At 42.1% G+C, this 17,711-nt stretch overlaps 1 protein-coding gene across 1 annotated transcript in view; it reads left to right on the top strand.

Annotated features, from left to right (window-relative positions):
• The window catches only part of Crybg3 (crystallin beta-gamma domain containing 3), a 105,701-nt gene that overhangs the window by 36,035 nt on the left and 51,955 nt on the right, over positions 1-17,711 (top strand). The window contains exons 4-7 of the mRNA XM_021184559.2: positions 4,554-10,668; positions 12,179-12,223; positions 12,471-12,586; positions 14,207-14,354. Coding sequence (XP_021040218.1) covers positions 4,554-10,668; positions 12,179-12,223; positions 12,471-12,586; positions 14,207-14,354 — 6,424 coding nt within the window. The remainder of the gene's footprint in view (positions 1-4,553; positions 10,669-12,178; positions 12,224-12,470; positions 12,587-14,206; positions 14,355-17,711) is intronic.

The following is a 17,711-nucleotide window of genomic DNA, read 5'->3' as shown; positions in this document are numbered from 1 at the left end:
TCCTTCCCTCCCTCCCTCCCTCCCTCCCTCCTTTCCTTCCTTCCTTCTTCTTCTTTTGGTGGAATCCAATTAAAGAGGTTAAAAACAAATCAATAAGTCAGCTCTATCAGGAAACTAGGTTTATGAACCTCTGTACAGCTCTAATAAAATGAAGGCTTGTTTGAACTTTAAGGAGTCTTTCAACACTCCTTTTTCTTCCTTTGATTAAAGAGCAGGTATAAGCTTGTTTTTTCTTATACTCCAGTACACTAGCCAGAATATTTACCATTCCCTATTGTGTTAGGTACCTTAGACTTTTCCTTTCCTTCTTGATTAAGAATCTCCTCTGTTAGATGGAGAAATGCCTTCAGCATCTACCCAGTTAAACAAAGGGGCTTCACTGTGGACTCCGGACAGTCCTTGTGGTTTCATGTCGGGGAATTCCTGTTACCATTTTTAAGGTTTTCACAAGTCACAGTCATCGTGAAAAGCTGTTCTGCCATGTAGCTCCTCTCAAAGAAACAGCTTTGCTATTTGTATTGCTTTCCTTTACATAAAACCGTTAAAAAAAACCTTCCCTAGCGTGAGAGAGAATGTGTTTAACTATATTCTTTAAAAGAAAATAAATATTGCTTGTAAAGTAGCTTAGCCGTGTGTTTCCAAAGTCAGATATTAGATACATTTTAAAAAGGCTAATTGTTATTTGAAGGCTGCTATAGTAGAATTTTTTTTTTGATAAATGAAATATTTTTTGGCTGAGAAAACAGGTATATTATTAAATTTATCCAGACTGTAGCACAGCATTGCAAGGCTGAATAAACAATCATATGATGTAGTAATGTGCCTGTTTTTGTCAATACTTGTAATGTCTTTTACCTTACCTTATTCCTATTGGTTTGGAGATGATATGCTGCTGGATGCCGTGAGCTGTAGATCACATCTATAATTATGTGCATGAGATACTCTCCTCTGTTCAGCTTGTGAAAGATAAACTTTCTAGCTTTTATTTGTTTTTGTTTTTTGAGACAGGCTCTCTCTATTATTATAGTTCCTGGCTATCCTGGAACTCGCTATGAAGACCAGGCTGGCCTCAAACTCAGAGGTAGATCTGCCTCTGATTCCCAAGGGCTGTTGACTGTTTGCCACCATGCCCAGCTAAAGTCACATGGTTGTTTGTTTGTTTGTTTGTTTTTAGCAGGTTTATTTTATTTAAAAATGAAAAAATGGGGCCTTTTATGTTTCTAATCATTATTCAGTTGTAGTGACTCGGCTGTAAGGACCACGAAACAACTGTGTAGAAGCCAGAGTGTTGGCTGACTGATCTTTCATGGAGTATAGCTGCTCAGAACTGAAGCAACTAATTACTATGCAGCTTTGATGTAGGATGCTTTAAACACGGCAATTGCTTGATATAATGAATATACACTCGAGTTATAGATATGTAGTACTTCCATCCAGGATGCTACAGAAGCTTATCTGGCTAGAATTTTAAACTGAGACATTGAAGTCATCATAGTTGAAATTAGGCAGAAAGTCCTTAAAATACAAAGGTATAACAGGAATTTCCCCTCTTCAGAGTTATCCAAAACATTTCTATAGTAAGTTTGTAATTATTGTGCAGGATAAAATGCTTTGCTATCTTGCTCAGACAGAGCTGATTCTAAGGCCTACATTTTCTATATACATGGATTCTTATCTATTATTTCCCGTTTCATTGGCATTATATACATTCCTTTGGCTACCAATTTTTTCAGAATTTCGGTCATATTTGGGGGGGGAATGTTGTAGTTTATTACTTATATTAAAACTTACATATGCTTATAAGGGATTTGCCAATAACACTATCCCTTAACTGTGTTTCTCTTTTATTTTATGTGTATGAATTTTTGCCTGCAGGTATGTCTATGCACTGTGCCTACCTAGTGGCTGTAGAGTTCAGAAGAGGAAGGGGGCTGGATACCTTGGAACCAGAATAAGAGTGGGTGTGAGCTGCCACGTCGGGGCTAGGAATTGAATGAGGGTCCCCTCCCTCCCTGCAAGAGAAACAAGTAGTCTTTATCCCTGAGCCATATCTCCAGCCTTTATTTGTGTCTTCTTAAATATTTCTTACGAAGGCTGCTTTCTCCCAAGTCAGACTTTGTTTAAGGACTCTTTGATCTAGTTTGAAATTCATGCTGTAGCTAAAGTCGCTTCCGCTTTTCTCTCAGCGTCTAGTTTGGTAGGTTTATGATAAACAGTAAAATAAATGAATGGAACAGCCTTTTTTTCTTGTCTATACTTATGGCTTGGTAAAATTTTAGGAACCAGAATTTATATGAGGTGAAATAAACTAGTTCAGCTAAAATTTAAGATGTATATAAGCGACATAAAAGTTAAGATGTTAAGATGCTGAAGTTTATATATGCTGTAGGAGAGGTACTTATCACTGAGATAAATCTAGCTTGCTTAACATCACTTTAAGAGTAAAGATGAACTGCTTTTTTTTTAAGGTATTGGAATACCACTTTAAATATGGATTCTATGGTAATGTTTTAGATTATGATAGATGTTATCTGAAAGCGTCACCTAAAACATATAAGCAATATGTCCACTGTTTACCTTCATATTCAGGGTCCTACATTTTTCTGTTTTTTTTTTTTGTTTGTTTGTTTTTTTGTTTTTCGAGACAGGGTTTCTCTGTGTAGCCCTGGCTGTCCTGGAACTCACACTGTAGACCAGGCTGGCCTTGAACACAGAAATCCCAGAAATCTGCCTGTCTCTGCCTTCCAAGTGCTGAGATTAAAGGCGTGTGCCACCACCTCCCAGCAGGGTTCTACATTTTAATATGAGTTTAGAATTTATACACTTTAGTATCACCTGTAAGAAAGATTCAACATGGGGCTGAAGAGATGGAGCACTGACTGCTCTTCCAAAGGTCCTGAGTTCAATTCCCAGCAACCACATGATTGCTCACAACCATCTATAATTGGATCTGATGCCCACTTCTGGTATGTCTAAAGAGAGCAATGGTGTACTCATCATATACATTAAATAAATAAATAAATAAATAAATAAATCTTTTAAAAAGGGGTCTTAGAGAAATGACTCTGTTTGAGACCATTTGCTGCTCTTGAAGAGGACTTAAGTTCAGTTCCCAGCACCCAGGTTAGGTGACTCATAACCACCTGTAATTCCAGTTCCAGGGATTTGAAGTCATCCTTTGATGACCATAGACAACTGCATTCATGTGGCACCTATATTTAGACACACATATATATATATAAAATAAGTAAATCATAAGTAAGATAGTCTGAAGTAGATTGCTTAACATTAGAGCAATTATTAGCTATGCATAATGCACACACATCATTCCATAGGTGATATTGTGTAGATCTTTTATAAAGTATTGAAATATGCAAGGATGATGATGATGGCATACTGTGCCCACTCAGATAACTAATAGCATAGTGGAGGGAGAAACTTCTTAATTTTTTATATCTTAATGTGGTAAATATTGTGATCTGTGCATTTGAAGATCAGAGACTAAATACCCATCGTAGTAGAGGGGTCAGTTTTGTGGTGGAGGTAATCTATGATATTAATTCTTATGGGTTAGGATTGAGGTCACTTTCACGTTGATGATAAAATTAAGAAACTAGGAATGGTATTTATTTATAAAGGGCTACAAAGCAGCCTGTCTTATCTCTGAGCTTTTGGAGGTATATTCTTCACAGCCAGTTGGATGGAGAAAATATGACGAATTTCCTGCTGCGGTTGGTTCTCCAGTTATTCTAGAACGCCATCAAGATGCCTGCTTTTGCCAAAGCAATTTAGTACTTATGAGTTGAATATTTAATACTTAGTAGGAGAGAATATTGCTAGGAATTCTGCCATTGGTTGGATTAATGTGTATTCAATATTAACTATGAATTGTACAGCTTACCAGGGTTTTTCTTTAAAAGTTCTTCAGTTTACACATAAAAAGTCGCAATTCAAATTCACGTGATACTCTGATTTGATGGAGAAATCACATTAATGTGTGTGAGTTTAATGGTACTAATCTGGAGTCTAGCCGGTGTCCTCTGGTAGAGGAGGATGTTTGGCGGGGGAGGTTCAAACAAGAACCTAAGTCTTGGTTTGTCATTCCGTGGTCTTTCTGTTACCCACAGTTAGAAATATTATGGCGTGAGATAAGGAAGAATAGTTTGGAGAAGCTCAAACTGCAGTGCAGTCTCGATACTCACAGGCTGGTTCTTAGACTTTTACTATTTTTTTTTTTTTTTTTTTTTGGTTTTTCGAGACAGGGTTTCTCTGTGTAGCCTTGGCTGTCCTGGAACTCACTTTGTAGACCAGGCTGGCCTCGAACTCAGAAATCCGCCTGCCTCTGCCTCCCGAGTGCTGGGATTAAAGGCGTGCGCCACCACGCCCGGCTGACTTTTACTATTTTTAATAAAACAGGTAAATGTTAACCAAAAATTTCTAGAATTTCCTCTAAAACGTATTATAGGAGGCATGGAATTTGAAGGATATACTTCACAATTGATGGTTTACTGTTATTAATTAAATTATCTGATACCCATGCTGTCTCTTTATAGAAAAGATACGGTCGGTAAGCCAGAGAAGCCTTCAGTGACATATGCAACATACCGAGGCCCCACACAAATCAGAAAGTATTTGCAGCAACAGCCTGTGTTGGAAACTGTGAATCACTTAGACAGAGAAGATGGAAGCTCTGACTCAAGTCCCCAGGCACATGCTGGCTCCAGAAGCATAAGGGACACTGTGACAGTCCCATTGTCAACAGACAGCAAAGACGTAGCCACAAAAGGATATTTGCTTGGAGGTCCATTAGAAGCCTCTGGTTATAGCCAAATAAATACCAACCTAGAAAGCAATCAGGAAAGCGTCCCAGGACTGCAGGATATTGCTTCATCTAAGTGCATTTCAAATAAAAATAGCCATGGAGGCCTCAGGAGCAGTTGGGCCTCCCCTTCTTCCGTGTCTAACCCCAGCTATGTTGTTGGAGAGCCTGACTCACAAACAGAAAGTGTTTTAGTATGTTCATCAGTGTTTAGAGGAAGCAAAAGTAGCCAAGGCCCTTGTCCAGAATTTCAGAGGAAAACTGCAACCGACAGTCCACTGAGAGTAAACAGCTCTGCGGTGACTGATGGGCTGCCATCAGTGCCGGGAGAGGAGCCGGCTCGGCCTCAGAGGCTTTCTGTTCCTGACTTCTCCCGTAGTAAATCTGATGGGAGTGACACTACCAAAATGGAAAGTACAAATTTGTCAAGTCCACATAAATCAATTAGGCATGAAGATGTACGGTTGCCAGAGCATAAGTGTGGTGACAAGCCAGCTGTAGATAACCCATCAAGGCGGACTGTCAATCACGCCTGCATTATGGCTCTCCGGGGACATGCTGTGACAGACTCAGAACTTGTAAATGAAGGAAAGAAGTTACCTGCCCGAGACTCGCAGAAAAATGTGGTTTCAGAAATCTTGAAAGAAACAGAATGTGCCTCAGGCAGTGAGCCCACAACTTTAAGTCATGTAAGAACTCCCGAAACGGAGTCACTGGAGCCACCGCCGCCACCGTGTGAAACAGAAACCAAAAGGCTGGGTTGGGAACTACATGTCAAAACTCCTCACGATATGGGAAAAACTCAAGAGGACCCTGGGTCTGTGAAGGGTGTCAGTGACTCGGTGGCTGTCGCATGCACAGGAAGTGAAGCAGCACATGAACTAAAATCTGAACCGAACAGAAATCCTATTTCTGAATCTCCTTTTCTCTCAGAGAATTCTCAACAAGGAGGCGTTTCCTCTGATGCTGAGGCACCTCTTCACCTTGACTGTAAAACTTCTGATTACAGTGCCTCACCTCCTACCTTGGCTTCTAGAATCAACAGGCTTGGCAAGTTGGGTTTCCCGGGCTTAAAGAGTGAGAGATCTACGTCCAGTAAAACTGGACAGGGCAAGGTTTTCTCTCACCCTAATGAGTGTCAAGAAGAAGGTGTGGGAACTCATTCTGAGGCTACAGACAGGGAGAATCCTCCTGCCCTTTACCTTGGACATGCATCCTCAACCCTTGAATCCAAGGAATTTCTTCCTCATGGTGAAAAGTGCCAATCTCCTTCAGGTCCTGAAACTGCTGGCACTCATTTAGCTGGGGTAGCTTTAAACTTTGAGCATGGAGATACCTCTGAGGATCTCAATTCTGTTCCGTCTCACGGTCCTAAGAAAGAAGAGTTAATGTCCTCAAATGCTAAAGCTAGTAAGAGCACTGTAGAGAAGTCTGATTCTTTCCCCCTGGAAACTCAAACTGCTAAAATGTTAGGAAAAGGAGAGGTTTGTGATCAGAGCAGCTTCCCTGTTGAGTCGAGTTCTGGAAGACGAAAAGCCTTGTCCACACCCTCTGTTTCTCAGGCAGAACCCAGAGATGTTCCTCAGTGCGACATTTCCTCTTCTCAAGTAACAGTTGCGGAAAAGCTAGCAGAGACTGTTTTATCGGAGTTAAATTATCTAGGTATGGAAAAGGACGAAGATGTTCAACCAGTGGGTCGCAAAGAGATCAAACAGTTGTGTTTCAGTGGTGGTTTTAAAGAGAATCACCAGACTGGGATGTCTCCTGCCTCTAAACATCACAGTGGACAAGAAACAGAGATGAACACCCCAGATGGCTCTGCTGCTGTTCTCAAGAGTAACCTGCCTGGGATTCTGCCGCTGGCTCCAGAGGAGGAATCCACAAGGCACAGGCCACAGAACCGTGAAGCTAGCACTTGCCTAGTCACTCCCTCTTTGGCTATTTGTGGGACGAAAAAGAGTTCTAGCATCTCTGAAACGGAAGGACTGAGCTTAGACAACATTTCTCCAAAATTCCAAGAAACTGACAACACACACGTATATACATCTTTTCTGAGTTCTGATGCCCATTTGGAGAAAAATGTGTTTGCACCTGAGGGCTCCAGCTCACTGACTGTGCCTTCTCTCCTGGGTTTAGAAAAGGAAGCCTCATCACGCAGAGACAACTCTTATTTCCAGAGTGCTGGTACTGGTACCACATCTCCCTCCTTTTGTCACACTACTGGAGAGAGCACAGCTGTAAATTCACGTGATCTCCCAAGTAATTTTGAGTCTTTAAAAGTTACTGTAAATCTCACATGTGAAGGTGCTTCTGTTATTGACCCACTGGGCCATAATAGCTTTTATTTGGCATTAGATACACCTAGCCCAAAAGAAGCAGAGGTGACCTCACTCCAAGGATGTGTGGGCACTCATACTAAGAAGGCATGTCTTGATTGCCCAACCACTGCCTACTTTGACAATCTCATGAAAGCAGAGACCGGAACAGTTGCTGGGGCACCAGTGTCAGTTAACCGATCATGCCAGCAGTGTTCTGAGGCATCTGCTGACCAGACAGACACAAGGAGAAGAGCACGTGATCCACTTTTACTCAGAAGTGGTTTACTCGAAAAAGCTAATACATTGACTGAGGAGATTTTAAGTTCTGTCAGAGAAGAACTAAAATCCAAACACACGGTTGGTACCTGCCAGGAGCATCTAGCCCAAGATGATATAATGAATCCAGGTACTGTGAAAGAAGATATCCCATCAGAAGTGGTGTTAGCAGGGATCCAACTGAAAGAGAGTTTGGACGAGAAAGGTGTGGACAATATGTCAGGAGTCAAAGAGGAAGAAGAGACCAGTGTTTCATCTGCAGTTGGTGAGACAAGCCTCCTTTTTGATTTTGATAGAGGGAATAGCTCTTGTATGTTAGAAGAACGGGCCAGGGAATTAGTCAATGAGGTTATTTATGCAGCCCAAGAAAATTTGATAAATGATGCTTTTGATGAGATTGAAAATACCCGGGTTTCTGAACCTCAGGCTAACACTTCAAAAAACTGGAACGGTAGCGGTGGTGGTGATCCACACGCTGTAGTTAGGGAGTTCTTGGTATCAGAACAGGCAGTAAATCAAAGCACATGTGAAATTAGTGAAAATGAAGTATTAAGTAAATTCTCCTCCGTGAGTCACTTAGTTAGTGGCACCGAGTCAATTAAAGGAAGAGAAATTGTTCCCTATCAAGAGTGCCCAGGTTTTGGAAGTGGGGCTGGACAGTCTGATAGTGTAAAGTTGCAGACATTAGAGACTGTTTTCCAAGGTGAAGGTGTGCCCCGGACAAGGTTAGATGCTAAAGTGAAGACTCGCTTACTTGCCAGTGAGGACTATAAAAAGGCAGCAGAATCAGAGCGTGTGGATAATCACAAGATGGCAACAGCAGATACTAGAACTCTTGTATCAAATTTCAACTTGCCTCTTGCAAGTGATGACATCCATGTGCCTAGCACCTCCAAAAACAGTTTTTCTGATAGCCTTGTATGCATATCTGAAAAAAGTTTCCCAGGACATAATAAAAGCACACCCCTTGCGATGTCGGACTTAGGGAAAGCGCACAAAAACGATAATGAAGTAAATGTAGGGAACATGGCACTTACACCTTCCACGTTGGAGATAGGAAAGACAAATAAAAGGGATGCTGAGTTGAATATTATGAAACATGAAGCAGCCCCTCTTACGCCACATAGAGAAAAGGCATGTAAAATGGACACTGAGTTGAACAGTATGAAAGCTGAGCCAGAGGCTGTTTTCGCAAGAGGAAGTGTACACCAAATGGATGCTCAGATGTATGTTGAAAAACCCGAGGAATTACCCATCACTTTGGGAATGGAAAAAGCTTTTAAGATGGATAGCGAGGGGGACATTGGCAAAGCTGAGGTGATGCCTGCTATGTCAGAATTGAAAGCTGTCCATCTAAAAGATGCTGAGGGAGATATTGTAAAGACCGAGGTGGCACCTATTTCAATTGAGATGGAAAGTTTTTATCAAACACACGCTGAAGGGGATGTTGGCAAGGCAGGGGTTGCATCTGTGATGCCAGAAGTGGACATTTTCTACCAAAAGGATGGTGTAGGGATTGCTTCAGAGGCTGAAGCGACAACTGTTACATTAAGGATGGAAGACACTTACCAAAAGGATGAAGAAAGTACTGTTGCAGAGACTGGTGTGGTAGGCATGGTACCTGCCGAACTAGAAATGGAAAATATTTATCCTAAGGACTCTGAAGGAGATACTGACAGTATCTCTGAGGGGATGCCTGTCAAGCTAGAAGTAGTAAATGTCCATCAAAAATACAGTGACAGAGTTACTGGAAGGATGGAGAGAACTGTGTCTCCCCTAAGGGATGCTGAAGATGTCCTAGGAAATGCTGGAACAGTCCCATTTGTGCTAGATGTGAAAGAAACATACCAGGGGACAGTATATCCTCCCTCGGACATCTTTGAAAAACGAGTCCAAAGAGAGACTGAAGAGTCAAATGGAACAACGGAGCCTGTACCTTCTAAGATAGAAATGGAAGTAATGGCTCCAGAGGATTCCAGTGGCAGCACTGAGAACCGTGAACTGTTACCTATAGAGGTAGCTATGGAGCGCACCAATGGAACAACACCAGGGGTGACCATTACGCAAATGGACGCCCTAGGTCCTGCTTTTGAAAGTACAAAGGATCCTCAGGAGTACATGGAGAAGAGCATTGGAGAAATAGAAGAGCTGCCTGGTGAGGTCAAAAAAGGCTTGATCTTGCACGACGACAGACTTGCTTCGCATTTCAGGGGCTATGAGTCGCCTACATTAAGTAAGGATTATGAGGGCTACCCGGCCTCAGCAATGCCAGATTTCCAAGAGGAGGACACAGTAGTAAGGCTCAAAAAAGTAATGTCTGTCCCTGTAGTATATGACAAGAGGAGAAATCTGGATTATAGAGAAGAAAAGGAAGAGTCCAATTTAGCCTTTGTCTCTCAAGACGAACAAGACAGTTCTTCCTTTACCATATTGTATGAGGAACCCCTTCAAGAGGAGGACAGGTACACCTCTGCAGAGTTACGAGGGTCACAGTCTCTCCTGTTTCCCGACACCTCCAGCATGCCTGGCCTGGCCTGCGAGCGGTCTGAGAGCAGAACTGACCTGGTCCATCATTTTGAAAAAGAAGGTAAACTGGGTGAGGCGTTTGATGGAGACAATTCAGAGATGTTCTTATCAGTGGAAGCCAAGAGGTACAAAATCTATCCCTTAGCCCTGAGCCCCATCTATGAGGATGACAGTTCGCAGGAGGACATTCTGTCCAGTGAGGTCTCGCCTGGTCACCATGGCTCCTCCAAGTCAAGGGAGAGTGCAAACCAGCCCTCTTCTGTCTTATCCCTCCTACAGTCCGTATCAGAGCGCTTACAGAGAAACTTCGATGGAGATGACAGACAGGTGGCCGAAGAAGAGGAGGAGGAAGCCGTAGCTTCGGGCAAAGGTTGGAGAACTGAAAGGAGGGAGCATGTCACCTTCCACCTGCCAGATCCTTCTGTCACCTTTTACCCTGAGGACAACCAGGAGCGCGCTGGAATTTCCAAGTCTTATGTAGAGTTCAGTGAACCAACGACCTCCAGTCTGCAGCACAGCCTGTGGTCAGAAAAGGCGTCGTTTCTCCAAAAATCCGACATGACTTCTAAGTTGCACTCTTCTCTGAAGAGTGCCTATCATCAGTACTTGCAGACTTCCAGGACTCACTCCTCAGAGACGGGGACCCGATTTGGTGGCACCCTTCAGGAACCAGTGTCCAAGTATTTCCGTGTTCAGGACCACGCAGGCAGACTGAGTCCGTATGTGGAGGTAAGTTAACTGTGATTATTAGCAATGAGGCAGAGCTCTGGGTAGTGAGACTGCCTGAAGGCTCCTTCTAAAACGGGAGAATTCCAAGTTCTAAGGCTAGCCTGGCAACTTAGTGGTGCACTGTGTCAAAAGAAAATAAACAAAAGGGGCCTTGTATGGATCAGCGGTGATGGGAGTTCAGGTTCAGTACACACACACACACACATACACACACACATACACATGCACACATACACACAACTTTGAGGTGTGAATTTTGTTTCTTAAAACTCGAGGATTAGTTTTTGAAGTATAGTATATGCTTTAGTGATCCGTTCACAAGAAAGCAGGTTTGCTCAGCCGGAACATAAAGGCTCTGCTGTAGAAACGAGTGAGTTCCCCATCCTTGACTAATACTTTCACTGCCAGTGAAGCGGTCATGGACTGAATTTCTCAAGTTAACAGTGTACGATGGAGGATGGAGTTGCTACTTCCCATTTAGCTTATTTATCTCATGCAAATGTATGCGCGGTAACATCTTTACCTCTTTGTTTTATTATCCATGCCCTTTTCTGGGAGGTGCTTCACACAACGCAGGGTGCTGCCCAGCCCGCTATGAAAACCATGGCGCCACCTCATAGCTGAAAAAGCACTTTCAACTTCAGCCACTGTGTTTCCTTGGCTTAGAAATGTTAGACAGACAAGCGCCTAGCATGGAGCTTTCTTTGCTGGCACTGCCAATATTAGGGAACTTTCTAGAGAACCCTCATTTGTGTATCTTGATCTTGAACAGCCTTAGTAACGCACTAATAGTTTACTAGCAAGCAGTCACCCTAAAAGCCAAGATGGTTTTAAAAGAAACAACGGTGTTAGATGAGATGCTGGTTCTCTGGTCTCCGCCGCTTATCAAACCGGGCAGTCAGTCTTCACCGCTACAAAACCTGAGTTCTGGATTGCCCGCTTTGTCTCCCCACCCCTGACTGATTGCCCTGGTTCCAGCCCAAGGAGCTATCAGAGAGGCTCTGCCCTCTCCCGGGACTATGTCCTCCCTCGTTATACTCCAACCGGTTCCAGGTTTTCACTTTAAAAACCTGTTAAGTTCTCTTACTGCCGCTCATCCCAGGAAGCCCTTCCTGACACCCTCTGTCCCACAGCCTCCCCTCCCTGCTGCTCTTGTCAACATTTTCAGCTATTATTGGAGCTTGGTCATCTGTTAACCCCTTCCCCTCTGTGCTCTTTTGAAGGCAGGGACATTATGTTACTTTCTTCTATACTTGCAGTTTATTTGGTTTTTTTTTAGTCTATAGAAGGATGTGTACGTGGCATGGTTACTTAGAAAATGTGTGACAAATGGGCTTATCACTGTGAAGAATGTGAACATACACACATGTAACCCCCACACATATATGTATATATACACATGTGCATATATATATATATATATATACACACACACACACACACACGCACACAAAATGTATATTTACTTTTACCCAGTTATCTCTTAGTTCTTCCACTTTTATTATTTCAGAACGTTGACAAACAAACTCTGAAGTGTAATCCAAGGCCTGGGAAGGTAAGCGTATTGATTGCCTGTGGGTTACTGTAAATGCTGAAAAACCTGGTTGCTTGTAGGTTTGTGGGATTGAAGACAAATACTTTTAGCTGACTTAGACAGGGAGGGCATTATCTGCAGTAATTGCTTCAAGTATTTGCCTTACTCATGCAGGGAATTCTATTGTCTTATGTTGTATGACCTTTTGAACTGTTCTATGCATTATTAAAGTTAGTCATTATGCCCACCTACTTACTCTATGTTACAGATGATAATTTATGATCTCCATGGAAGTAAATATAAACAAGAGGTCTACTGTAACATCCCTGATGCGACAACATGGTCGTTCCCGAATGGGGCACTGATAAAAGTTGTAAGGGGCTGGTAAGAACCTCCTGCCATGTTATAACCGATCATTTAGAAGTACCCATGTTGTCTTACATTTGTGCTCGTTGTACTTTTTATGAGTGCCATATTCTCTTTCTTCATTGTACTAGGATATCTGAAATGCTGTTTAGTGTTTTATAACATACTCTTTTTATTAACTATGACACACTAAAGAGGCTGTCTTTAAGGGCTTAATGCCTGCAGTGATTTGCAAGACCTAATGTATACAGTCAAGGTTATTTTTACAATTGTAGTATTATCAAGATAGATTTGCAAGTCAAGTTGAATGAAACGTGGCTTTGAGAAATGAGTTCAGAGTTGTGGGGAGCCACAGAATGTGAAGGCCGCATGGAGTCGTTTGTATAGCTGACACACTCAACCGTAGAGGAGTTCCTAGTATGGTCTGAAAATGAGGGAAACCTCCCTTGTGATTATAGACACTGCTCTGTGGACATACTGGAGCCAGAGTTTTTGTGTCCAGTGTTTAGGTTAGCCCGGGCCAGTATGTGTGCTATAAACAGTGTGGTGTAGTCTTAACTTCATGAAGGAAGACAAATTCTTTTCTGTAGTACCCAGTGTTAGAAAAATGAAGGCAGAAACATAACTTGGAGTCCTTACATTATTTTTATATAAATGTATGCTTTGTGTATGTCACATATTATAAAGTGTATGTGTGTATAAATACATATCCAGGCCTCTACTGTGTTAGTGTTTAATATTTTTAAATTTATTTAATATTTTTCATTATATGTGTATGAGTGGTTTGCCTCCATATATGTAGCTGTATACCACATGCTACAAAGTAGTATTTTAAAATGTATATGAACAGGAGAGAGAGCTCAGCGGTTAAGAGCACTGACTGCTCTTCCAGAGATCTTGAGTTCAATTCCCAGCAACCACATGGTGGCTCACAACCATCTGTAACGGGATCTGATGCCCCCTTCTGGTGTGTCTAAAGACAGTGGCAGTGTACTCACATACATAAAATAAGTAGATTTTGTATAAAATATTTATATAAAGATAGTTTTTATATTATGTGTACGAGTGTTTTTGCCTGCATCTCTATAAGTGTACCACGTGCATGCCTGGCACCTGTGGAGTTCAGAGGATGTTCCATTTCCCAAAATTGGAGTTATGAATGATTGTGACCCATCATATGGGGACTGGGGACTGGAGGCAGACCCTCTGCAGGAGCCACAAGCTCTGAACTACTGAGTCATGTCTCCAGCTCCCCCGCCCCCACCCCATATCATCAGTATTTTAATTTCTAATTTCTACAGATATTTTAAAAGTAAAATATCTATTATTTTTTAAACAGTAGCACTATATGCAAATAAAGGAAGATAACCTTGTGTTAAAAGATGCATACAGGCCGTGCATGGTGACGCACGCCTTTAGTCCCAGGGGAGGCAGAGGCAGGCAGATTTCTGAGTTCGAGGCCAGCCTGTTCTACAAAGTGAGTTCCAGGACAGCCAGGGCTACACAGAGAAACCCTGTCTTGAAAAACAAACAAAAAAACAAACAAACAAAAAAGATGCATACAGTGACCTGTGCCCTACTCCGTAGCATTTCTAAGAGAAGTAGACTCACCAGTTCCTTGTGCTTCCATTTGCCTAGCTGGATTCTGTATGAGAAGCCCCATTTCCAAGGTCAGAAGTGTGTGTTGGAAGAAGGGGAAAGAGTGTTAAACCGGGACTGGCTTCTTCAGAACAGGAAGCACCCAGAAAGGAACTTTGTCCTGGGCTCTATCAAACGTGTCTTAAAGGTAAGACAGCTGCTCATTTTCCACTTTTTCTTTTCTTTTTTTTTTTTTAATCTTTTGTCGAGTAGTAAAGTTGTGCTGTGGCTTGACAGGGTTACGAAGTATTTGCTAATGTTTGTGCTAATGTAGTCATCTTCATATTTACACTTCTACATATCAGTTGTTTAAGATGACTTAAAAAAGTTAATAATTCAGGGCAGAGGGAGAATATAGGGGGCTTTCAAAGAGGAAACTAGGAAAAGGGGATAGCATTTGAAATGTAAATGAAGAAAATATCTAATAAAAAAAGTATACATGAAAAAAAAGTTAATAATTTAAAATGCTAACTTAAAAAGTATATGTATCTGGCATAGATCTAATGCTAGGTATAGCCACTATGGCATTCTTTAAGAGAAAAGGTAGCTGTTTGAACCCTATCTTTTGCTAACTGAAATCCTGTTACTTTGTGTGACTTGTTGCATGTGTGTGTGCACGTGTGTGCGCACGCGTGCGTGGAGTGGGTGGTATTGTATCTATGTGAATGTGTTGGGAGATAGTACGGACGAGATAGTAGGGCGAGAGCATTAGTGAGTCCATGGCACTGCACAAAGATTAGCATGGCCTAGGGGATTGTGTCTTCTTCCATAGTTGGAACTTACTGTGATTGTGTCTGCAAAGCCCATGTAAGTGGTCATTTAATTATCTAAGTTGATAAAAATTTCCTCAAATGAATTATTAATTTGTAGGTACAATCTTTCGGGATTTGCGTAGCTTGTGGTTTTGAGCCTTCCTTGGCACCGTGCCAACCCTCGTGGGGAGGAGAGAGAGCAGGATTTGGCAACAGGCCATTCCTACAACTCCACTGGATCAAACAAGAGCACAAGCAAACAGATTTAATCTGCTGAGCATGGAAGTCTAAATGCATATTTGCACATCTGCCTTTTGCTTAGAATAATATTATGAGGAAAAATGAGTTCTGCTCACGTTTCCCCTCGTCTTCCACTGTTTGTTCATGGAGTCATTCTCCCTCCGGCTATGGTAGAATTCTGCCTAGGGATAGCTTCTTTCTCCTGGCAGCTTCAGCCCTGCCTAGGCTTGCCTAATCCAAGGTTATCTTGCTTCGTCATCTTGGTTTCAGTTGCTCTCCTCCGAATTTAAGGCTCTGATTTAAAGATGTCTTCGCTTGATTCCGAACAGACGCGGCAGCAGGGCCCTTCAGGTTCAGCTGGTGCACATTCTATTTAAGGCTCACACTTGCAGCCAGTGAAGATGATCAAGGGTTGGGGGCTAGGGACAGTGCAGTGACTCCAGAGCAGGCTTTTCTGAAAGCAGAGCCAGCATTGTAAATGCCCTTGTTTCCTGGGCATTGTACATTGCTCTTAAAGGTAGTTATGATCCTGTCATGACTAGAAATCACGGAAGTTAATGTTGTCACTAGTGAACCATGACAAGGGAGCATTGTTAGATGAGACTAAAGGCATCTTGTGTAACATGGAGAGAAATCGGTTATACTTTTGTCCTACTCTTTTAGTTAACTACGGTTCATTCTTACTTTCCTCCCCTATGATCTTGACTTAAGCATATTAATAACCATCATGAGTAAAAGGTGGCGTTAGTAGGAAAGTGTGGGCCGAAGGCTGCCCACTTCTGAGTCAGCTGTTTATTGTTGCTAGGTTACCATAAAGGATCCTCTGGTTGTTAAGAGTTTGGCTGCCTTTGCCTGTCAGTAATTATACAAGTCTTGAAAAGATGCTATTTCTGTGACTACCCTCCCCAGAGACAGTTTAGTGAAATCTCTTTCAATGGACTTGAGTGAAAACTGGGCTTGTAGTATCTGAGGACAAAAGGCTTCTCGTTTTGTTTTCTTGGTTTTTGTTTTTTCTGGTTTGTTTCTTTGTTTGTTTGTTTGGTTGGTTGGCTTTTTTTTTCCTCCTCAAGCAAGCATCATGCTTTGGCTGCCTTGCCGCCTCCTTCTGAGTTACTGTAGGCACGAATGCCTGTTAGCTTTTTCCCTTTTAGAGTACACCACCCAGACATTGTTTGTGTAACACAATGTGGAGGAAACTTGTTTGTGTGAGGCTTTTAGTTTTGTATTCCACTACTGTACCTCGGCTCCCCGGGGGAACATTAATACAGCAGCGTTTGAAGTAGCATTAGCAGCACTGTGCACAAAGGACCATTGAAGATTGACAGGTGACTGTTCTGGGCATTTCTGCCTAATTGTGAAGTGAAACTTCGGAAGGAAGTTGACTTTTTTTTTTTTTAATTGAAGGCCGGTTAACTTGTGTTGCTTTAGTTTACTAAGACTTAGAACTTATTTCTGAAAAGGAGACATTTCAATTGCTTTTAGAACTGTATTTTAAGACATGTCAAGCCTATACAGAATAAACATGGTCTGTTGGCACTATAAATAGTCTGTTTATGGTGGGATAGCTAAATTGTATCGTATGGGGAAGACAACTGTGATAACACATATTGACTATTATAATCTGTTGGGTGCCTAATTCCCCAGAGTAACAGATTCTAGTTAACATCTTACTTCATTTATTGATGACAATGATTGAGAACTCTGTGTATGGCATAGCACCTCCCCCCCTCCCGCCCCCAAAAGGAAGTTGTTCAGTCTGTAGTTAGTGATGTCTCTCATGACTATCACATGTGCTCATTTTATTAAAATGCCTTCCTATGAATTTCAAGCATTATAGGTGAGGATTAGATACCAAATTTGAGTTGTAGGACTAAGCACTGGAGTTCCCAGGGTTGTGTGTCTAGACAGAATGGTATGGAAAAGAGAGAAATTATTGTGATTCTAATTCCTTAAGAAAGGACAATCTTGTCACCATCATTCAAGAGAAAATTAGGTATTATAAGAGATTTCCCTTTATAAAGAGGGTTATCTATTTAGCTGCCTCGAGAACTCCTGTATAAAACTTCCAGAGATCCAAACTGGGTGGAGATAAGCAGAGTGGCCAGGGTGTGGCTGTGCTCCAGGAAGTGCCTGTGGGTCTTGGTATTGTAGAAAAGCAAAAACAAAGAGCACTCCTGTGTGCGGAGCACGGATCCTGGGAGTGGCTCAGGGGAAGGAGTGTTCTTTGCAGGTGGGGTGTTTAAAGGCACTCCTGCCTGACACCGGTTTGTGAGTTAGGGTTAAGGTTGCAGTTTGCAGCAGCAGTTGAATTAGATTCAAAAGAGCTAGGCAAGTGTCATTTTAAAGGACGTTTTGCTGGGGCATGCAGACAGTGCGTGTCTCATTTTTATTTATTTATTTTTTTTAGGTATTTATTTCATTTACATTTCCAATGCTATCCCAAAAGTCCCCCACGCCCCTCCCCCCACCCACTCCCCCACCCCCCCACTCCCACTTCTTGGCCCTGGTGTTCC

The sequence above is a fragment of the Mus caroli genome, chromosome 16 (assembly GCF_900094665.2).
Source record: "Mus caroli chromosome 16, CAROLI_EIJ_v1.1, whole genome shotgun sequence".
NCBI classification, from domain to species: Eukaryota; Metazoa; Chordata; class Mammalia; order Rodentia; family Muridae; genus Mus; species Mus caroli.
This window is presented reverse-complemented; position numbering and strand designations above follow the sequence as displayed.